The sequence below is a fragment of the Ranitomeya variabilis genome, chromosome 8 (assembly GCF_051348905.1).
Source record: "Ranitomeya variabilis isolate aRanVar5 chromosome 8, aRanVar5.hap1, whole genome shotgun sequence".
In the NCBI taxonomy this organism is placed as follows: domain Eukaryota; kingdom Metazoa; phylum Chordata; class Amphibia; order Anura; family Dendrobatidae; genus Ranitomeya; species Ranitomeya variabilis.
In genome coordinates, this window is record NC_135239.1 from 185123861 (window position 1) to 185148733 (window position 24873).

Genomic DNA, 24873 nt, shown 5'->3' on the forward strand with positions numbered 1-24873 from the left:
TCCCGTAGTTCTTAGCGGTTCCAGCATGAGCCGAGACAGCCCTAAGTTCAGACTAGAAGATGGCAACTCCATCCTATGCTGCCTGAAAGGTTTTTGTATATTTTTCACATATTTGGACTTATGACTGCGTTTCTATGGATGGTTTGTTCTGGAAGGAGGACAGAGCAGCAGAGTGTAAATTACCTACAGAAGGGGAAGTGTGCTGAAATAGGAAGAGAATGAGACTATCACCAGAATGTAAAGTACAGGAGCTTCTCACACAATTAGAATATAATCAAAAAGATATTTTATCTCAGTTCTTCAATACAAAAACTGAAACTCCTATATTATATAGAGAGTCATTACAAACAGAGTGATCTATTTCAAGTGTTAATTTCTGTTAATGTTGATGATTATGACTTACAGCCAATGAAAACCCAAAAGTAATTATCTCAGTAAATTAGAATACTTTATAACACCAGCATGAAAATTTATTTTAAAATCAGAAATGTTGGCCTACTGAAACGTAAGTTCAGTAAATGCACTCAATACTTGGTCGGGTCTCCTTTTGCATCAATTACTGCATCAATGCGGCGGGGCATGGAGGCGATCAGCCTGTGGCACTGCTGAGATGTTATGGAAGCCCAGGTTGCTTTGATAGCAGCCTTCAGCTCGTCTGCATTGTTGGGTCTGGTGTCTCATCTTCCTCCAATACACTATAGATTCTCTATGGGGTTAAGGTCAGGAGAGTTTGCTGCCAATCAAGCACAGTGATACTGTTGTTTGTAAACCAGGTATTGGTACTTTTGGCAGTGTGGACAGGTGCCAAGTCCTGGTGGAGAATGAAATATCCATCTCCAAAAAGCTTGTCGGCAGAGGGAAGCATGAAGTGCTCTAAAATTTCCTGGTAGATGGCTGCGCTGACTTTGGTCTTGATAAAACACAGTGGACCTACACCAGCAGATGACATGGCTCCCCAAACCATCACTGATTGTGGAAACTTCACACTAGACCTCCAGCACCTTGGATTGTGGCCTCTCCACTCTTCCTCCAGATTCTGGGACCTCGATTTCCAAATGAAATGCAAAATTTACTTTCATCTGAAAACAACACCTTGGACCACTGACAACAGTCCAGTTCTTTTTCTCTCCTTGGCCCAGGTAAGACGCGCCTGGTGTTGTCTACTGGTCATGAGTGGCTGACACAAGGAATGTGACACTTGTAGCCCATGTCCTGGATATGTCTGTGTGTGGTGGCTCTTGAAGCAATGACTCCAGCACCAGTCCACTCCTTGTGAGTCTCCCCCAAATTTTTCAATGGCCTTTTCTTAACAATCCTTTCAAGTCTGCGGTTATCCCAGTTGCTTGTGCACCTTTATCTACCACACTTTTTCCTTCCACTCAACTTCCCATTAATATGCTTGGATACAGCACTCTGTGAACAGCCGGCTTCTTTAGCAATGACCTTTTGTGGCTTACCCTCCTTGTGGAGTGTGTCAGAGACTGCCTTCTGGGCATCTGTCAGGTCAGCAGTCTTCCCCATGATTGTGGAGCTACTGAAACAGACTAAGGGACCTTTTTAAATGCTTAGGAGCCTTTGCAGGTGTTTTTTGTTAATTATTCTAATTTACTGAGATAATGACTTTTGGGTTTTCATTGGCTGTAAGCCATAATCATCAACATTAACAGGAATAAACACGTGAAATAGATCACTCTGTAATGACTCTATATAATATAGGAGTTTCACTTTTTGTATTGAAGAACTGAAATAAATCAACTTTTTGATGATATTCTAATTTAGTGAGAAGCACCTGCACAAAGCCGCACCCGAAAGGTGATTGGGCTGACAAATGAGTAAATTAAAACACCTGTTATCCTTGCTGCAGACTTTATAGGGTAACAGATACTAAACACCCCCAGAAAAAGTGCATCTGCTGTGTCTTGTCGGACAGAGAAGCCAACTACAAAGACCAGGTTCAAGAGCTCGAACCCAGAAGCATGACAGCAAAGAAGTTTTTGTAAACCTGGACAATCCCTTTAACAGGAATGGTGGGATCAGTGTTCAGATCCTAAATCGACCAGACATTAATACTTTGGGGGAACCCAGTGTGTTTTTGGCTTGGATCCAGTGTGGAAATATCCGGGGTAGCAAGAGTCCATTGTCAAAAGAAGGTATTGTGTGCAGGAACGTCATGGAACCCTATTCATGGACTCCACTTTGGTTTGATGAACAACTAAACTAACCGGATACTTCTATATTTTAAGCGGTACTCAGCAGTCAGCACCCTGGAGATCCTCGGATGGCACCTGAGCATGCTCAGATAGCACCTATCAGAGCACACACAGCCATTTAAAAAAAAAAAAAAAAAAATTTGCAAAGCAGCGAGTATAAAATGTATTGGTTATTGTGTGACCAGCTACGAATCAGTTTCTGGAGATAGATCAGTTAGTAGAAGGAACAGATTTGTATCTGCTGTGCCATGTGCAAGATATAAATTATATATCATCAGCTACAAAAAAAAAAAAAATCATCAAGAACATTACTTCTTCCAATTTGGATAAGGAAGATGGGACAAAGTTAATTGGGGAAAGCTGTAAAAATCTGTTGTGCATCATCTATCATGTAGAAGCAAGCAGGGCCCTTTCAAGCCAAAGCATGTACTGCAGAGCAAAAATTACCCTTCCAGATGATCAAAGCATTGCCGAATGACGAACACAATTTCCAGAATTAATTGAGCTTCCTGACTGGGAGCATAAGCATCTGGTGCCTCATGACATCCCACTAACTTGTAGGGATATTGGTTCATTGCAGAATCCTTATTTCGGTTTACATGGAATTACCGACTTCTAAGCACCTGAAGATTATCTTCTTCCACTATAGTAGTATCTGCAATATGTCAAGGTTTTCTTTTTTAACCAGAAACTTACAACAGTAAAAAAATAAAGTACCGTCACAGTATGAGAACACTCCTACCTTCCTGGTTAGGAAGATGTGCTGCATGAGATGATCTAATACTGGAGATACCAGGGGTGCTGAGGTGAGAAGAGGCTGCTCACACTGCTGTCCACCCTGTCTATATGATCTAATACTGGAGATACCAGGAGTGCTGAGGTGAGAAGAGGCTGCTCACACTGCTGTCCACCCTGTCTATATAATCTAATACTGGAGATACCAGGAGTGCTGAGGTGAGAAGAGGCTGCTCACACTGCTGTCCACCCTGTCTATATGATCTAATACTGGAGATACCAGGAGTGCTGAGGTGAGAAGAGGCTGCTCACACTGCTGTCCACCCTGTCTATATGATCTAATACTGGAGATACCAGGAGTGCTGAGGTGAGAAGAGGCTGCTCACACTGCTGTCCACCCTGTCTATATGATCTAATACTGGAGATACCAGGAGTGCTGAGGTGAGAAGAGGCTGCTCACACTGCTGTCCACCCTGTCTATCTGATCTAATACTGGAGATACTAGGAGTGCTGAGGTAAGAAGATGCTGCTCACACTGCTGTCCACCCTGTCTATCTGATCTAATACTGGAGATACCAGGTGTACTGAGGTAAGAAGAGGCTGCTCACACTGCTGTCCACCCTGTCTATCTGGTCTAATACTGGAGATACCAGGGGTGCTGAGGTAAGAAGAGGCTGCTCACACTGCTGTCCACCCTGCCTATCTGATCTAATACTGGAGATACCAGGGGTGCTGAGGTAAGAAGATGCTGCTCACACTGCTGTCCACCCTGTCTATCTGATCTAATACTGGAGATACCAGGTGTACTGAGGTAAGAAGAGGCTGCTCACACTGCTGTCCACCCTGTCTATCTGGTCTAATACTGGAGATACCAGGGGTGCTGAGGTAAGAAGAGGCTGCTCACACTGCTGTCCACCCTGCCTATCTGATCTAATACTGGAGATACCAGGGGTGCTGAGGTAAGAAGAGGCTGCTCACACTGCTGTTCACCCTGTCTATCTGATCTAATACTGGAGATACCAGGGTGCTGAGGTGAGAAGAGGCTGCTCACACTGCTGTCCACCCTGTCTATCTGATCTAATACTGGAGATACCAGGGTGCTGAGGTGAGAAGAGGCTGCTCTCACTGCTGTCTATCTTATCTTATACTGGAGATACCAGGAGTACTGAGATAAGGGGAATATGCTTACACTGCTGTACACCCTGTCTTTCTGATCCAATACTAGAAATACCAGACAGGAGAACTGAGATAAGAGGCTGCTCACACTGCTGTCTATCTGATCTAATGCCTGAGATACCAGAGTAACTGAAGTAAGAAGAGGCTGCTCACACTGCTGTCCATCCTGTATCTGATTTTATACTGGAAAATGCAGGTAAGAAGAGGGCAGGCCAGATTTTGTCAATGTAACCAGTGTGGCCATGTAAATGTTTTGTAGAGATTACCTCCCTAGATAAATGCAAATTTATTAGTTTTTTCGTCTTTTTCATTTCATGGACAGACAACCACTATAAAAAAAAATGTCCAGTTTAGAAAACCTATTGTTATATATTCTGATGGGGAATGGTTGGAGTCTCCAGGTTCAGAGAGGCATCTGTTGGCGAAAGCCGAGAGTATTTGCAAAACCATCTCTCTCTCTGGAAGACGCACCCTGCTTTTGTGTTTGAATCATCTCACAGAACCCATTCACTTTGCCCTGTTGGTGGCGCTGCAATATTTCAATGAAGAAACTAGACAGACACTTGTAGATTGCCTCTGCTGAGCAGCATGGTGTCACTTGAACCAGACAACCTTGTCTCAGATATCAAAACTTTGGAGACTCAACAATCGTACTCACTCGGTCATCAGCTTTGCAATCCTCTGGCAGTCATTCATGTCATAAAACCAGATACTGTAAATGGACACTGAAAGAGATAGAGACAAATAAAAACATAAGATAAGCATTCCTATCATCCCTAATGAGTATCCTCCAACCACACCAGATAACGACAAACCACCCAGAGGCTGCACATTCCTACACCAAGAACACATGATAAGAGATATATTAGGGTTTGAGGGTTATTTGGGGGGAGGTGGGGGTTGATTTATTTATTTATTTTTAACTCCTGTTTAAAAGAGAACTCGTTAAGTAAAGCATTGGAAGAACAAACCAGGATCAGACTCCCTCACTGCAGATAGCCAAGCTCAAAACATGGTTAAAAGGGCAACCGGCAATGGGGAAGGTCAATCCGGTGGCTTCTTCCTGCCTGGCTATAACATTCAGTGCCCTAAAGGTCCAGGTTAGCAATGGCCAGTGTCTATGTAGGAAAAAATTAAAACAATTCTGACGAAAGGCTGGTGTTTTGGAGGTTCTGATGAACATTTCCATTAGCGCGATACATTATATATAAGAAAGACTGACGTGGAAGATCCTACAGAGAGCGTCCAATATTTTTCCCACTGGAAAAACCATGTTGCAGTTAATAAAATCATGCTTCACCTTCCCCTTAATCAAGGTTTTTTTTTTTTTTCTTTAGAATACTTAAATAGGTGCAAATATGTTATTAAATTAGTTTGTGGATGGATTATTACCATAAACTGTGGTAGGTTGAAGCACAAGAAAAATTATTTTTAGTAAAAGAGGACCTCTCACTTGATTAGCGCTTCCCAAAAACAGGCAACACAAATCAAAGTTGGACTACACAACTGAACCAGGCATGGGGTTTTTTTTTTCCAGAAATTGTCTGGTGTTTCAGAGAAAACAGTTTGAAAATTGTTTGGGAACTTTAGGAAAAGACCTGACTAGTGAGATGTAGCCTCCACCCGGCTACTTAGTGCTCTACTTGATTGGTCTCTCCTAAGTGTATATAGGTCAGTCATCTCATGGGTATGGCCAGCTTAAGGCCTATGTTGAATGTCCACCCAGGAAAAACTCCCAAAATATTAAGAAATCTGGTGCGGAGTTGAGAAAAGCTGAAGAGGTTGCACCAGACATGTCTAGTTTCCCCAAGATGGTTCCCGTTTCTTTGGGTTTTTTTAACGTTTACTCTAGATGCAAACGTGATCGTGGTTTGGACACAAAGAATCGAGTGACAAGTTCCCTTTAAGAAGGACTAAACTGAATTAAGACTCCTTTGCAGTTTGGACTGCCATAGGAGCCAGAAATTTCCAGTGCCTACATGTAGTGTCAACATTTTGTCATCTTGTCTTATAGATGTCAGAGAGGGAGGTCCTCCTCTCCTGATGTCCTCCCTCTCTGTGTCAGTAACTCCTACACTGGTGGACCTGGTCCTGCCAATTTGTGTTCTGTGATTGACTGATCGATCCACCCAGTCATCTTGGACCCTTCACCATTACAAGAGTGCATGCCCCATTGGATCTGTAGTGGCGCCTCTGTACAGTACGTGTATTACCACCATCTACCTATGCCAGTCCAAGCTTCTCTTCTAGACTCCAGGTGAGAGCTGCTCCATTATTTATTTTTTTTGATCCAAGACTGAAGAAGCTCCTGTCCTTACAATAGATCTACAGTTTTCTGCAGTTCTTTTCTTACTTTTACAAGTAAGGAGTTACTATATTAGTTCACTATTCTTATTTTAGGGCTTGGAATCCAATTAGTAATTTTCTGTATTGGAATGGTACGTGTTGTTATCCCATTAATATTTATTTTCCTGAAGGACCAATGTATCTTGAGGTTGCACGTTATAAGGCAGAAAAAAACACCATTGGAGGAAAACCTCCACTAAACTCAAAAAAAAAAACACCAGAACACAGGCATGCTTACCTGTTCAAGGCCTCCAACAATTGCACTACCCAGGGTGCACCAGGCCCAAGTAAAGATAGCAAACAACACAGGTGCAAATAATACCGATGCAGCCAACCTACAATCAGGAATTGGCTGCTTGGAGCACCCATGCAAAAAAATAGTCTGTATGTGGCATGTTCACACAGGACTGCAAAGTATATGGTGAAAAGCCTATTAATGACGCCATAAATATAGCGGGCTAACCATGATGCATCCTGTGTGAACAGAGGCCACAGTGTACAGAGCCATCTAGGGCCCAGGCGCACCCTGGAAAAATGTACAGTGCACCAAAAACATAACAATGTATGCAAGGTATTGGTTGATATTATGGCCACAATATTGAAGCTGCCAACCCACGTCAAGGGTCCTTGTATCTTGGCAGTCCTAATCTAAAAAAACACCATTGGAGGAAAACCTCCACTAAACTAAAAAAAAAACACCAGAACACAGGCATGCTTACCTGTTCAAGGCCTCCAACAATTGCACTACCCAGGGTGAAAAGCCTATTAATGACGCCATAAATATAGCGGGCTAACCATGATGCATCCTGGGTGCTCCAAGCAGCCAATTCCTGATTGTAGGTTGGCTGCATCGGTATTATTTGCACCTGTGTTGTTTGCTATCTTTACTTGGGCCTGGTGCACCCTGGGTAGTGCAATTGTTGGAGGCCTTGAACAGGTAAGCATGCCTGTGTTCTGGTGTTTTTTTTTTTTACGTTATAAGGCAGAGCTGAGGCCAACAATCTGACCCTTTATTTCTGTTATCTTCTCCTCACGTGTACAGAATCTCAGTTTCCATGCTGCCATCGTACCGAGTGATGACGTCGTGAAGACAATGAGGCTGAGAAGTCTCTACACAAATGAAAATTACAGATCAGATAACGTGACAAGATGTTCCTCTGCTCTCACACAAAGCCCAGACCCACAACCCAAATCCAGCTTCAAGTTGCTAGTAAGGTCATGTTCATACTGCGTCAATAAACATTAGATGAAAGTCAACCGAACCCTACGAGTTTAGAAGTATTGGCCTATGTGTATGGAGGCCTCCAAACTCTCCTCCAACAGAACATGTCTGTGACAAGAAGGCTTGCTGTGTCTGTCAGCATAGTATCCAGAGGTTGGAGGCACTACCAGGAGACAGGCCGGGTCTGGGAGGAGATCCCTCAGGAGACCATCCGCCGCCTCATCAGGAGCATGCCCAGGCATTGTAGGAAGATCATAAAGACACGTGGAGGCCACACACACTACTGAGCATCATTTCCTTGTCTTGGGGCATTTCCACTGAAGTTGGATCAGCCTGTAACTTCATCTTCCACTTTGATTTTGAGCATCATTCCAACTCCAGACCTTCGTGGGATATTAGTTGTGATTTATGTTGATCATTTTTAGGTTATATTGTTCTCAACACATTCCACTATGTAATGAATAAAGATTTGTAACTGGAATATTTCGTTCAGTGATATCTAGGATGTGGGGTTTTAGTGTTCCCTTTATTATATATATCTCGATCAGAAAAACAATATGTATTTTCTTTTGTTTATTTTGTAAAAAAATTAAATAAAATTTGGATGCCAAAATGCAAATCACATTTTGCCTGTTGGGAGAGGGACAACTGGATGAGTGTCTGTACAGGGATCTGGAGAATGACAAACGAGAAAATGGTGCTATTATTGAGCAGGACTTTACCATACATTGGATGACGGTTTCCTTATGTGGATAATTACTGTACTAAGTGTCCGTTTAGCGAGCAGAATACAGTATTTCACATCTCCGTTAGTTGAAAGGGGGAAGGAAAAAAAAAAAAGACGAAGAACGCAAAGTGATAGCTTAATGGGCAGCAAGATAATGAATGCCAGGAGCTGAGTAGCTAAGCCCAGAACTAGATCCCCAATCGTCATTTGTCTGCCAACATCGGAGGGCTCCTTCTGTGCTGCTGGCGAGGAGTCACACAAATTCCAGCAGAAGCCTGCAATGTCAGAATTTACAGCGACAATGCACACACAGAAGAGCCGCCATGTGAAGCCTCATGCACGACCTATACAATCAGTCTGGACGCTTTCTACATAAATCCACATGTGAAATGAGCAACTATATAAACAAAGAGATGTCCGGCTCGCCAGCAATTCTGTACAAGGAGAACCGCGTGCATGAGAGTATAGCATTACTGCGCAATATTCTGCAAACCGAAGTGTAAGGGTGCAGGCTGGGTTACACAGATATCGCACAGCTTGGATGCGAGACCCAGGGGCTATTTATCTGCACAGGACGGCCGTTCTCACTCACTCTGATGGAGGGGCACCGTACACAAGGCGCATAGGTGCAACAGAGCAGCTTAGATTTTCCCTAACACTAAGGTATCTTCTTTCCGGAGGGCACATTCCCATTAAACAGACATCAGAGTACTAGCGAGCTGGAAACTTATCGGAATAAGCCTGCACTTCATACTCACTGTGACGCAGATCTATTGTTAAGCGGTGCGTCACGTTTTGGCCTACGAGTACCCTCATCCACAGGGCTCTATTCATTAGACAGAAGCAAGCGGGCTCGCTTTGGCCTCCATTGTTTGAGTATATGTTATAGAGTTTAGCAAAGAGATTGGCAGGACTCTCAGGTCCTTTAATGTTGCCGGATCAGTGAATGACAAGCAGCTTCAGATTGCTCTTCAAAAGAGGTTCTGCAGCAGTTTTATTCTGAATTGTAAGGCAACAAAGATGTCCACTAAGGCAACAAAAGGTTGGCCACTACCTGGACAAGCCCTTTTAAAATTAGGCATATATAAATAACACCTCCCGCAGCGGCCCCATTCCAGCCATCTCACGGGGACCTTCGTGATATTATGCCAGGTGAGAACTGCAGCCACTAGGATGTTGGACTCCCTTCCTACGGACCAACCTAGGATAAGTGGAAAAAGAGAGTGGCAGCCCAATATCGGCCATTGACTGGTTTCAGGGCTCCCATGGCATAATGTCAAGCAAGCCCTGGGAGACCCGGCTCTGACAACGCTGAAACGGCATTAGCGTGTGTGGGGGGAGTATATATTTTACTTTACAAAGGACACTACTTCATTTAAAAAAAAAAAAAGTGATTTCCCAGGTAGTGGACAACCCCTTTAACCTCCTTGGATTTCTGTAGCCAATATAAAAAATTTTCTGGAGGACACAATACTTTACAGTAACAAAAATATTATGATATATTTAATTTTACCTCCTACAGCCGAATACAGGATCTCTATGTGCAGAGTCTCCAGCGCAGCTGCCAAAATCCATCTCCTCGGCAGTGTGCTGACATGCATTTCATACAGACATGGAAAAATTCACTGACGGGAAAACTATTCCACGCTATCAAACGGAAAAAGGAATGTGTGTTCCAATACACTTACTAGTATCAAGCACAAATGACTATCAGAGGAGAGAAACCAGGAGGGTAGACAGATTTTATTAAAATAAAGTCATTAGAGAAGTGTGGCTGAATAGCAGGTATGTGTCACCGAGGTGCCTGGCCTTGGTGAAGTAGGTCACAGAATAGAGTGCTCTAGTAACAACAGATTACTGAAGGATTTTTAGTGGACTGGATTTTCGGTCCGGGATCAAGGAGTGACCAAAAGAGCTTGAGTGGGAAAGATTGCTCCCATACACTCCAGCTCAGGTCTTGAAGGTCCTATAAAAGGCATTTGGTTGGATCAGGCACACCTGACATGTTGGGAGTTTAAAAGTGACCACAATTGCTGACTAAACTGAGCTAAAATCATTGTCTGTATTGCTGTATCGGCAGACAGTATTATACCTTTGCCTGCCCAGTGGAACAACTGTTTTTTTTCGAGTTTCGAGGCTGTTTTCCTTCATTTGAGCGCTGTTGAAGTTTAAGATGGATAATAAACCCAAGACTGTTTCACACAAGAACGAAGTACCTGTGTGTACCCAAATGGCTACCAGAAAGAATGAATCCCTACCAATGATTGTGTGCAACGTTCATACAAGGACAGACTTTCTCCTGGACTTTGTGTTTTTTGGAGAACACTGCAGAGGGAAAAAAAAAAAAAAGTCTACACCCAATCACAATAGTAACACAAGTAGTAATGTAACCCCAGCCCCATCAAGGGCATATCCACTGGAACCTGCACCTGTCTCAAAAACGTGACACCCATTAGTGACGCCTATATATCTAAACCCGCACCCATGAAAGCCCCAAACTTCGTTACCTATATAAACTCAACCCAAAGGTATGTACACACGACGTCTTCTAGGACTATGAGAAGCAAAGATGTTTCAGGACACGCCGACGTCTCTTGTTCCGAAACGTTGGGGTTTTTGGTTAGGGGGTGTACTCACCTGAAAAAGACACTGTGTGCACATACACAAGGCTTCCTCAACGTCAGTCTTTGAGAGATTCTCTATCAGGAACAGGTGGTCACATTGCACCTCACATTTAAGAGCAAGGCTTTGTTCACATGTTGCGTTTTTGCAATGTTTTTATGCCAAGTTTAAGCTGCTTATTTTAAAAAAAGCAGGTTTTGCTTAGTTTTTGCTGCATTTTTGTCAGGGTACATTTGTCTCATGTGGATAAAGTTTAGTGTATTAAAGAAAAAAAAAAAGAAATCGGATTCTACTTAATTAGGCTTTGGCACCAAAACCTGATACCTGCGTTTTTTTGGCAGCTTTTTCCACCCATTGAAAGGAATGGGTAGTGCAAAAACGCGGCATTTTGCAAAAACCAAGCTCTTTGGCAAAACAGTCATGTGCGCATGAGATTTCTGAAGTCTCAGACTTTACTGGTGCTGTAAAACGTAGGTGAAAATTTGCATAAAAACAAAGAAAGCAGCAAAAAACGCAACGTGTGAATACAGCCTAAGGCTAAGTGCATATGTTCAGGATTTGCAACAGAAAATTCTGCTGCAAATTCTGCTGCAAATGCTATGCAAAATAGGTACAATTTTTGGTGCGCAGTTTTCGCCACTGATTTAAATGGATGAAATCAGCCGCCATGCTGCAGATCTGAATCTGCAAGGTAAAAAGAAGCACCGTGGGGGTGAGATTTCAGAAATGTCACTTTGCTGGCACTGTTAAACGCTGTACATGTCCCGCCTCAAATTCATGCGGTAAAAACGCACCAAAAGAGTGACGTGTGCCCATAGCCTAAGGGCTTTTTTGCATGATCAATGCAAGGATTGGAGAAGATATGATGGTCCTGATGGCGCTCCATGCTGCGGACGGATGCAGGTTGGGCGCGTCATTTGTCACAATACTACCCATTAGAGTAACATCCATGGGAAGGAGCGTGATGGCGCATGCTGCGATTGTTCCCAAATAGACCCTTGATTTATGTGAAAACTGAGCTTGTGTATTGTTCCACTGACCATTAAATGTCCACGTGAACTCTGTCCTGCTCATACACGAAAAAAAAGAAATGTTGTGTAATTAAGCTGTAAACTTCTGCAGGACAGTCATACTTAAAAAAGGCAGTGAGGGGGTCTAAAAAGAAAAAAAAAAAAAAAAAAAAAAAAAGGAAAAGCCATTCCATCATTGAGCACTTATAATAAATTCTATACATATAGAGAAGAAGGCTAAATAAACAAAGTTTCAAAAACTACTATAAATCCTTTAACACTAGTATACAAATAATTAAAAAAAAAAGAAGATCATATGTTACTGCTGGAGATTTTCCTTCTCGGTATGATCCGGCATAAATCAGCAAACGGGACTCGGGTTATACACAGACGCAGCGAGAGCGTCACTCACTGGCTAGATAGTCGGCTCCTGGTTTGCAGCTTGCCTGGAGCTCAGCTGCCATAGAAACAGTGTTTATAGCCCTTTATCATGTGTCATACGGAGAAATGAAGAGACATTGTGTTTCACCAATGTCACCGCCTGTGGCATCTACAATGCAGAGAGCAGAAGCATCAGGAGCCGCGTGTGCAGGGAAGAGCCCCCCGACCGATGCAACTAAACCCCGGACTCGCGGAGAGCAAAGCCGGAACACAAGAAGGGAAACTAAGTGTTCCCTTACATATTATTTTGCTTGGTGCATTTCAGGTCTAATATTCCCTGCACTTATTTTCTTTGGTTCTATTGGTCGGAGCTTCATTTTACTGGTACGGAAATAAAATTCTCTACAATGACAGCTGGACGATACAATGATGTCCGCCTAGAAGCGGCATCACACTGTACTGTATATACATTAAGAGGGTTTTAAAGAGGTCCTGTCACCAAGTCAAAAGTGGTCACGTTTTTGCTCTTATTATATTCTAGGTTCTCCCCAGAGTATTCAGTTTTTTGTTTTTTTTTTAAATCTGCTATACAGATCCAGAGATATAAGCCTTCTTATTGAGCACTATTTTGTTTATAGGGGGCGTGGCTAACGGGTTATTACGCAAAGCAGTCTAAAGACACGCCCCAGAGGATCCTGTGAGTAAACACAAAGTTAATAATGCGGTGAAAAAAAAGCTCATCTCTCTATCATATGGCCGATTTAAAAAAGAAAAGAAAAAAAAAAAACAAAGGTAGTACTCGAGAGCAGCAAATGGAGCAACGCAAGAGCAAATATTGGCTAATTTGGACCTGGGGAAGGATCCACTTTAAATGGTTTTGTAATAAAAATATGTAGAATGTATTAATACACAACGGCTCCACTTTTGGTTTCTAGTCGGGATAGAAGACCTAGACCTTTATCAGTACATTGGTTCAACCGAATATCTGAAAAGTGCCTATAACACAACTGCAGTGCTAAATGAACTGCAAAAGCCGTGTGACCGGTGCCAACAATACAACTACACAAAGCTGTGTGACCGGTGCCAACAATACAACTACACAAAGCTGCGTGACCGGTGCCGACAATACAACTGCACAAAGCTGTGTGACCGGTGCCAACAATACAACTACACAAAGCTGTGTGACCGGTGCCAACAATACAACTACACAAAGCTGTGTGACCGGTGCCGACAATACAACTGCACAAAGCTGTGTGACCGGTGCCAACAATACAACTACACAAAGCTGTGTGACCGGTGCCAACAATACAACTACACAAAGCTGCGTGACCGGTGCCGACAATACAACTGCACAAAGCTGTGTGACCGGTGCCAACAATACAACTACACAAAGCTGTGTGACCGGTGCCAACAATACAACTACACAAAGCTGCGTGACCGGGGCCGACAATACAACTGCACAAAGCTGCGTGACCGGTGCAGACAATACAACTGCACAAAGCTGCGTGACCGGTGCCGACAATACAACTGCACAAAGCCGTGTGACCAGTGCCAATACAACTACACAAAGCAGCGTGACCGGTGCCAACCATACAACTGCACAATGCTGTGTGAACGGGGCCGACAATACAACTGCACAAAGCGGAGAAAAACTCTTCAGCAGCTCACACACTTCTTACCTACAACCTGCAGTATCCGACAGCAGGACCTATTTTTTTACAAGAACCTGGGTACAGGCGTTTTACCATCATTAGATCAGGGAGATTACTTGCTTTTTTACGACGGTGAGCAGATGGTTTTTAGTGAAAGCAATTTGGGGTACGTACAACTTTTTTTTTTTATTTATTTATTTTAGGGAAGTGGGTTGACAGAAAAAGCATGCTTCTACGGTTTTCATTTTCTTTAGCCCAGTTACCTGGGTTAATTCACTCCATCTTTAAATAAACCAAACTTTTATGGCCACTGAAATACCAAATGTGTTTATTTTTAGGTTTTCAATTCCTTTATTTTTAACGGGGGACAATATTATATATCTAAGATTACGTATTAAGACAGATGTCCACAGACACAGCATCATTATATACAAGAAGTGTATCCCATAATGTGAGAAAAAAGAAAAAAGGGGATTATGTGGACATTGTATAAGGGTCAGTACATAGAAGATGGCAATCATTTTTTTTTTTAGTCTGTCAAAGAAAATTTAAAATCCATAAAGATATCTCCAGGGAAGAGAGAACGGTCACTTAAACCTCGGTTGAAGAAAAGACTTCACTTTGAACAAATGGGATTAATTAGACCCATGAATAGAGGGACTAATTAAAACAAGGGAAATGAGAGAGAGAAACACTTCCATTGAAGTAGGGGCTTCCTGCGTTGAACAGATAATTACAGCAGGGGGGTTGTGAGAAAAAGAACCAAAGTCTGAGATTCGTATATTCAAGAGGCAGAGAAGTGGAAAATCTAATACCTTCAGAGGTAACTCTTGTTCTCTTCCAAAAAAAACTGGACCATTGCAGTTAGACACTGTCTCCGGTGTCCAAATATGAATATTGCGGTTTTGCATTGATCCAATGTTTATTTATCGATCAGCTGTTATTTATTTTATGTAGTTGTATATATTATATTGTGTTATTCCCACCTTGTATCACCTTTGTAAAAAAAAATATATATATATAATTTTTTTTTCCTTTTAATTGACACGACCTACCTTTCTGGATTAAATATATAGAATATAATGGCTCTGTTCCTCTTGATCTGTGAACCGCACCCCTGAAGCCATACGCTACCTATAATGGGTGTCCCATCAGCCTGTATAAACGATTGGTTGTGGCATCTAGTAGTATTTTTTTTCGTGTTAAATTGTTGAGCTGGTAGTGACCATACCAGGGTATACACCATATTTTTGGGATTATAAGATGCACTTTTTCTCCACAAAATTTTGGGGAAAATGTGGTTGGATCTTATAATTCAGATGTAGCTTACCTGGGTAGGCAGCTGCGGTGGAACAGGGTCCCAGGAGGAAGGGTCACTGCTGCCTGTAGTTGGCAGTTGCATGAGTGGGGCAATGCTGAGGACCCTGAGCTTTCAGAAAATGTCGGTAGTCCCTGAACTTACCATCCTTTTCACTGCGGTGAATTTGGGGAAAATGGCTGCCAGAGGCAGCGCATGTGCAGATTGAGATCTCTGCTCCCAAGATCCTGACAATTGCAGGCAGCAGAGTTCAGTTTCCCTGAAAAACTGGTGACTGAACGATCCTCATCCCCAATCCGGCTGCCTGTTCTTGCCAACCGGTGGCAGCAGTGGCATTTGCAAGACACCCCCCAGCTTTTATCCTTAATAGTTTTTAAGAGTTTTTTATTTTTTAATACATTCTGGATTTATCTTGCAATCAAATGTAACCGACCTATTGCTTAAACTTTGTGCCACTAACAAAGTCTACTAACTAGTGATGAGCAAGCGTGCTCGGATAAGGTGCTATCCGCGCACACTCTTCTTTTAATAGAGTATTTTCGTCGTGCTCAAAAAAATGTTCGAGTTGTGGGACAAACAGCCACAGAGTCGAGCGTTTTTTTTGAGCACGTCGAAAATATTTGATAAGGACACCAACACGCTTGCTCATCACTACTAGACATGAGCGAATATGTTCGGCTCCCTCCTTATTCAGCAAGCTATAGTGCTTACCGAAGAAGCTGCAGCGGGAACCCGGATACCTGGAGCGCCCCGATAATAAAGTGTTCGAGTCGCAGCTGCATGTGTTGTGCCTATCACACAGCCATGACACACGCAGCTGCGGTGCCGGACACTTGATCATCAAGAGCGCTCCAGGTATCCGGGTTCCCGCTGCAGCTTCTTCGGTAAGCACTATAGCTTGCCGATTAAGGAGGGAGCCGAACACATTCGCTCATCTCTAATCACTACTTCTAACCAGCTGTGCCAGTTCATCTACCAGAAAGCACATTATATAGTTAAAGGGGTTGTCCGGCCTTAGGATACAAGTCACCATGTGACTGCAGGCTTGTGAGTCCTCACATCACAAGCACTGTCCGCTGTGAGGCGCCGGTAGCATGACCGCAAATATGCGAATTGCATACATGAGGTCACATGCCAACAAGACATGCACAGCCTCATTCAATGCAAGTGTATTGAGTGAGGTTGGACACGTCTAGTTGAAATGTTGCCAGAAGAATGCAAATCATATACTTACGCTCACGTGACTGCCCGCTACCAGAAAATTTGCATCGTGCGCAATGTAAAGATTCAGAAATTTGCAGTCACATGGAGTGACTGCAGACATGTAGCCTAAGGACGGACAACCCCTTTAATATTACTTTTAGGTTTGTCCCTAGAATTCCATAATTTTCTTTTCGATACCCTGATTTAACAAACTTTTTTCAATAAAGACATGAATATGTAAAACTTACGGCTGGAGTTCCGATACAACAAAAAAGGCTCATGAAGCTGAAATTCTAGGTCCTTATTGATGGGTTCCACCAAATTGTTCATATTGAGCCTGTTCATTATTGTAAAACCATGGTGCGGCGATGCTGATCTACGAGGAGAAAAGGGGTGAGATTATGAGACATTTAACAGCTCACACAAGCCTGAAGTTACAGACAGGGGTCCATAATGATGCTCCTTTCAGAACATGTGTAGACCAGTGATAAAACGGGCTGGTAACAAAATAATTATCTGATCACTGGGATTTCCATGGATCACACAAGCTGGGGTTCGGTGTCCCCTGCTTAATTGGAAAGGCAGTCACAGAACCCCACACTTGTGATCTGTGAGGGTCCGAGCAATCAGATACTTATCACCTATCCTGTGAAGAGGTGATAAGATGGTAATATTGTGAAAACTAGTTTATTATGTTACTTTTAAATTAAGCAACTAGTTATCCAAATGGCTTTATTGAAAAATATACTATCGTTTGAGTACACAGTTCCAATGCAGAACTATGCATTTTCATGATCACAGATAAGGGCGTTTTCACATTGTGCTCAGGCAGCCATTTAGTTTCCCTGTCGGGCCTTGGTCGTCCGATCCCCTGCAAAACAGGATGAGCCAACGGGGTCATAGACTGTAATGGTGCCAACAGTGAACGTGCGCTCTGTCGTACATTATTTTCGGGAGTGTACACCTACTGGAGGCAGACATTCAGCTGTAGTAGACTGCATCTGGGTGCCCGTCTCCAGTAGCCGTACATTCACTAAAATAATGTACGAAAGAGCGCACATTCACTGTGCTGGCAAAAACAGTGTATGATCCCATCAGCGTATACATCCGAATCCAGTTTTGCAGGGGGTTCAAACAGAACCAGTGCCTAAACGCAATGTGAAAGCGCCCACAAACCAGCTGTGTGTGAGCTCATCTATAATCATGTTCTTTAAAAATCTAAGAAACGTGGGGGGGACTGCAACTTGAACCCTCAGGATACACAGACAGATTGAAAATCATTGAATCCATATCAAAAGTGCTCACACCCTATGTAACAGCTCATATATTTTTGTTATACTACTTAGCAAGGAACACAGACCTCTGAAGCCAACTACTGTCATCAGCAGCGACATTACTGGCATCACCACCCAGCGATGGCAGCTATAATGCCAGAAATACAGCATGTGACCACAGACCACATTGTGCAAAACCGGTAGCTCTAATTAAAGGGGTTTTCTCATCTTCTTGGTTTATCTGCCTCCCACCTTCCGGTTTGCCGAGGGCACCGACCTCATGACTGATGGACAGTTTGGACGAGCGTAATGGTTGCACCGCTGGCCCAAACCACGTGGTCTTAGTTTCTTCTACCGGATGCTGCTTTGCAGCAGTGGAGGAGCGCAGCAGCACTGAAGCCAACAAGCTTTACAGCAGCACTTGAAGTCTATAGCAAAGAACTTTTAAGCGTTGCACTCTTGCCTTGGCTGATCGACTGCAGAGAAGATCAGCAACAAGCCATCAAACTATAGAATAAACATCGCTCTTCTTGGATTTTTAATAAAGAGGTAAGTTGTAAACTTGCTTGTTTTTACAAACATTTTGCAGCTTTACCCATTTAAGATAAGACAAGTTCTAGTGATGAGCGAGCTTGTTTGTGTGCTAACAGAGTATCATCTACGTGCTTGAATAATATATGTTTGAGTCCCCGTGCCTGAATGTCTCGTGGCTGTTTGACAGCAACAACACATGCAAGGATTGTCTAACAGAATTTATGACAAGAGAGGCGCACTCTATAAAATATCAGATGGTGCTCAGAGGAAAAGGTCCAATATAACAATGTTAATGTAACCTCTGGCACTCAAAAAGTACAACTTGCTTTTTTTCAAAATAGAGGGTTTATTCACTACCGGTCATCTTAACAACAGACAATCTCCAACGTTTCGGCTTTTTTTAGCCTTTTTCAAGGAAGTCTACAACAATAAATAATAATTGATCAAAGAAATATCATATACAGAGTACTCAGTAACTTATAGAAGTACCATGTAGTACCAAATGGTAGTGAAAAGATCCCAGTAAAAGATCACCAAAAATATGTGATTTGTCTCAGAAGACCAGAATGTCATTGATTCAAAATTGGGCGAATTTATGTGCAATATGCATCCGGTAATCCCGGTATTTTATGTGTTACCTAAAGTACACAAACATCCAACAAGTCCCCCGGGGCGACCTATTGTGGCGTCCACTGGCTCTTTATTATCACCAATAGCTAAAACGTTAGAAAAAATCTTGACTCCCTTACTTACTCATATCACCTCCTTCATTAGGGACACCACTGACTTTTTACAAGGTCTAAAGTCAATTGAGACCATACCACAAGGATGTCTTCTCGTCACCATGGACGTAAATAATTTATATACCAGCATTGATCACACTAAAGGCCTCACCGCCATCCAATGGTTCCTAGACACGTATACTGACTTTCCTACTATACAAAAGGAATTTTGTTTGACTATGTTGGACTTGGTTTTATCTAAGAATTTCTTTATGTTTGCTGATCAGTTTTTTCTACAGAAGGTCGGGACCGCGATGGGGTCTAATGTTGCGCCTCCATACGCAAATATCTTTATGGCATTTTTCGAGGAAAAATTTGTTTATACACATCATTTGTTCATCCAGAACTCAGTGTGCTGGAAACGCTTTATAGATGACGTTTTTTTGATATGGAAGGGTGACGAGTCATCCCTCACACAATTCTTTGGTGACATGAACATTATGGTACCCAATTTGACCTTTACCATGACTAAGGATCCTCAGAAAGTGAGTTTCCTGGACACTTTGGTGATCTTGAAGGAGGATGGGACACTTGACATTGACCTATATATAAAAAACACTGATAGGAATAGCTTATTGGAATTTTCTAGTTGTCATCCTATCCATGTGAAAAGATCTCTGCCAAGGTCACAATTTGAACGAATTAATCGGATAGTCACTAGACCAGATGTAAAGGAACAACGGATCCAGGAGATGCAAACAAAATTTAGGGCTCGTGGTTATCCCCCTTCGGTTCTTCAAAGTACTTCTGATCAATTACAGGACCATCCCCTAAGGACTAAAAGAGTAGCGTGTGTAACTACCTACCATCCTTACACAAATTATCTTAAAGGCTCCATTTTAGAACATTGGCCTCTATTGAATAGAGCCTATCCCTCTATCCCAGAATTTATGACACCACCTTTACTATGTTATAAAAAATCACAAAACATTAGCAATATTCTGGTGAAAGCGGATGTAGGTACAAACAGGAGGGATTTGAGACAGACCACATTGATTACGCAAAGAAGGGGTACATTCCCGTGTCTCAGTTGTTCGCAATGCTCTAATGTTATGAAAGGGGAGACGTTTTCACATCCACGGTCCGGAAAATTGTTCCCTATTAGAGGTTTCTTTACATGCGACTCTGCTTATGTCGTATATTTGGTGAAATGTCCGTGCGGTCTCGGATATGTTGGGGAAACCACTCAACATATCCGAGACCGTATTTCTCAACACAAGTCCACGATTCGCCGTGGACGCACTTTGTTGCCGGTCCCCGCACATTTTATATCAGCGGGACATTCTATATCTCAGCTGAGATTCCAGGTCTTGGAGAGTATTCCTCCACTGAGACGAGGTGGGAATAGAGTTCTTAAATTAAAGGAGAGGGAATCCTTTTGGATTTTTACACTCCAAACATTGTATCCCTTGGGTATGAATAGGGAATATGAGGTAATTCCCCATTGAGGTTTATCATTATGGACATATTGCCTTATCATATATTGGAGTATAATTATATGTTTCTTGGTTTTCTTTCAGATGCCCACATGATTTGAATAAACTTCTATTTAGATCTGTCTTTCTACTAGGGGACACGTCCTCTCATTTATATATTGACGGGAATATGTAATTAAATACTAATGGTTTATATTTATCTATGTCTATATACCATATCTGTGTAGTTTATTTTTTTTCTTTTTTTCCTTTTTTTTCTTCTTTTTCTTTTTCCTAGTCTGTGTCTCCTGTCATATCCCGGCACGGGTGTTTTTTCTTTCTATTTCTGCATGTTTAAGCTCAGGTGGGTTACCATTAACCAGCGTTCAGAGCCCTGATTATTATTATTTTTATTTTTATTTGTAGTTTCACAGGGCCATATCTACATTTAACGTGTATTTCCGCCTACATGATTCCTACATTATCTCTATTTTTCATTCATCCAGCGTTTTCTATGTATATGCCCGGCCATAGTGTTTGGCATCACACATGAGACTCCATTCATACTTTAATTTGCCTATTCGCTCTGCGCATGCGCCTACTTTCGTTTCTTGCATTCACCACAGCACATAACGCTGACCGGATATGACATAACGGCCTTTGCTGCATTTATATCCATTTTACGGCTTCATTTACCACTGCAGGCCAGCACACTCACCGGTCTCGCTAGGACGCACAGGGACTAAGGTATTTACTCGTTATGCTGCTTATTTATTGTCATATGCATATCGGCCTTACATTAGAGGGATTCCTCTTATTTTTTATAACAGGATGGGCTGATTCCCCTTTAGTTATTCACAGATGCAGCATTTATACAGGTATCAGTTGCGCTCCTATCTATGGTATATAGTGGTTTCCCTTATTTCTTATAGCCATGTATGGCAGCACGGTGTTGCTTGTTATTATCTTTTATTTATGTTCTTTTGAGACCTCCACTAGGTTTCATATGGTGTTGTTTTCGCTTTATACACTTCCTTTCCACATACCTATATAGCATTTCTGAGACAAATCACATATTTTTGGTGATCTTTTACTGGGATCTTTTCACTACCATTTGGTACTACATGGTACTTCTATAAGTTACTGAGTACTCTGTATATGATATTTCTTTGATCAATTATTATTTATTGTTGTAGACTTCCTTGAAAAAGGCTAAAAAAAGCCGAAACGTTGGAGATTGTCTGTTGTTAAGATGACCGGTAGTGAATAAACCCTCTATTTTGAAAAAAAGCAGGATTGTCTAACAAACAGGCAATCCCTACATGTCTTCCAGCTGTTGAACAGCCATGAGGCATGCAGGCGCGGGGACTCGAACATATTATTATAATGTTTTATTTTTTTTGAGCGCTGATAAACTGCAGTATCAGGAGACCTGAGGAAAACATACCAAGAAGCAAGTCACATGCCTGCTGCAATATGAATCCACCACTTTGCGTCCAGCAGTAAAAATGTAATTAGACCACACAACTATCAGAACCGGTACTAGAAGATTTTAATTTAGAATATAAGAGGATTGTCATTCCATAAGCCTCTTTATAAATAAGGAGCATCTCTGTCCTGGCAGATCATAGGGTACAACTACTTTAATAGTCAAGTGTAGACCTGGGAAAGTAGTAACTATCTCTGGTATAACACATACCTTGTATAGACAAATAAAGTCCCTTCTATGTCAGTTTTCTCCTGCATTGAAAAAAAAAAAAAAAAGAGGGTCAGAAGAAAGCCTTACAAAGTAGAGACTAAGTTCACACAACCGTACAGAAAAAGTGAATTTTCAGCAAAAAAAAAAAAAAAATCTGATTTTTTTTTTTATCTGTATGCCATCCATATGCTACCGGTATGTCTGTGTTTATACATCAGCTGTTAATAAAATGTAGAAGAACAAATACAGTTTTCTATATTAATAGTATCTAAAAACTGGATGCTATATGATAAGATCTATGGGCCAAACATAGCTCTCCCTGAGAATCTGCCTCCAGAGCTTATTTTAAATTAAAGGAGGTGTAACCAGTGTGAGACATGTACATCAGGAGAGCAGGCTGTCAGTCATTACTTGTCTCAGATTGGTAACTTCCCTTTAAAGGGAACCTGTCACCTCGTTTTTAGCTATTGCACTGACCCCAAGTGTGTTGTTAGTGAAGCAATGTGCATCAGTAACAAGTTTTTGTTAAAGAAATGTCACCATGTCAGATGCGCTCATAAGCTGGCTCAGACTAAGGCGGACACAGCGGCGTGCGTACCCAAGCGTCATGTAGCCATGGACGCAGAAAGGCTCCAGGCCATACGAGCATCTGACATGAAGCTAGGGCTGTATATAGAGTCAGTGAGCATGCACAGAGAGCGGACGGGTAGCACGCACAGGATTATCTATGTGGTTACCGTGACATTGGGCAGGCACGGCAATCAATCGCAATCCTATGGGCGTGCATCATTACAAAACCATGCTCTCCTGCTACTTTCTCCCCTCCTATATATGAGATATGTCTGAGCAAAGCGGCCGCTGATTGGCAGCAGAGTTCGGGGGATGTCACACGATCGCCGGGGGAGAGACAGAGCAGACACCGGAGGGGAGTATAAGTGGGGTTACTCTAAAAGGGGAAAACTTACCAACTGAGAAGGGATCGTCCCAGTGTACAACCCCTTTAATAACATCAGCGGCTGTTTATAACCCTTAGCGATGGCCGGCTTACAGAATAAGTATATAGATCGGCGGCTGAGCCCGTTCCGTATAGCTGCATTACACATCAACCTCAGGATTGCATCCATTTAACCCCTTAAAGGGGTTGCAACACATTTTATTCCTTGCCTCCCATACTTGAGGTACATTTCTTTAGATTGATCATTCAGACCAGTGGGATGGTCGAACGGATTAAATAAAAACTATGGCGTACCAGGAGAAACTGCGAGAATAAAATAGCAAAGTAGGCGGCGTTTGACAGGACCCCTTTAATAAGCCACAGTCTGTGTTACGGCTCTTGGAAAAAGAGGTGGAAAGAAATGTTTAAAAAAGTTTGCCATGTCATTAAGGGGTTATTGTATAAGAGTTTTGCTAGGTGACCAGGGGAGGGTGTGAGCCTGTGCCCTGCACCAATGCCACCCTGGAAGGCACATAACACAGGGGGACAGCGCCAGCACACAGGGGGACAGCGCCAGCACACAGGGGGACAGCGCCAGCACACAGGGGGACAGCGCCAGCACACAGGGGGACAGCAGCACACAGGGGGACACAGGGGGACAGCAGCACACAGGGGGACACAGGGGGACAGCAGCACACAGGGGGACACAGGGGGACAGCAGCACACAGGGGGACACAGGGGGACAGCAGCACACAGGGGGACACAGGGGGACAGCAGCACACAGGGGGACACAGGGGGACAGCAGCACACAGGGGGACACAGGGGGACAGCAGCACACAGGGGGACACAGGGGGACAGCAGCACACAGGGGGACACAGGGGGACAGCAGCACACAGGGGGACACAGGGGGACAGCAGCACACAGGGGGACACAGGGGGACAGCAGCACACAGGGGGACACAGGGGGACAGCAGGACACAGGGGGACAGCAGCACACAGGGGGACAGCAGCACACAGTCACCGCCGGGCCACTCACCCACTCGTTGGCCTTGGCACTGAAGCTGTAGAGGGCCACCTGCCCGGTGATGTCCATGATGGCGCTGATGTACGGGTCATTCCGCCGGAGAGCGGCTAAACTCATCACACGCTCCACTTCACTCCTCGCCTCCATCTTTGCTCAGGAGTCCGGCCCGTGCACCATCTTAAGCCTTCCCCACACTGACAACGGGAGCGAACACAACGTTCCGCCCGCAGAACGGTTCCGGCCTTAGTGAGAGGTTCACCTCAGGTGCAATGTGACACCTCAGGAGAACACACACTGTGGGGTTTATCATAGGAAAGCGAGGCCCCAACATAAAATGTGCCCCCTCTCCGCCATTTAGACATCACAAATGAGAAATCTGCATCCCTACATAATTTTTTCTGCGTTTTTGTATCTCCATATTGGGCTACGTATTCATTTTACTGGTATTTTATAATTTGGCCCTTAGACATGACTTTCAGGCCATCCCACATTTCCCCGGATGCCTAGTTCAAAAGCATATATGTAGACCCGGCCAAAAAGTGGCCATTCTGTGGCACGTCTGTAAGGGGGTGGTCAGATCCAAACACATCCTCGTCGGCTGTCCGCCAGA

The 24873-nt window shown here is 43.1% G+C and overlaps 1 protein-coding gene across 2 annotated transcripts in view; it reads right to left on the reverse strand.

Annotated features, from left to right (window-relative positions):
- The window catches only part of DCP1A (decapping mRNA 1A), a 57429-nt gene extending 32885 nt beyond the window's left edge, over positions 1-24544 (reverse strand). For both annotated transcript variants that reach the window (XM_077278269.1, XM_077278268.1), the window contains exons 1-4: positions 24276-24544; positions 22307-22347; positions 16851-16978; positions 4780-4846 (exon numbers count right to left, since the gene is read on the reverse strand). In XM_077278269.1, the coding sequence (XP_077134384.1) occupies positions 4780-4846; positions 16851-16978; positions 22307-22347; positions 24276-24410 (371 nt within the window). In that variant the 5' untranslated portion in view covers positions 24411-24544. The remainder of the gene's footprint in view (positions 1-4779; positions 4847-16850; positions 16979-22306; positions 22348-24275) is intronic.
- Between the last annotated feature and the right edge of the window lie 329 nt (positions 24545-24873).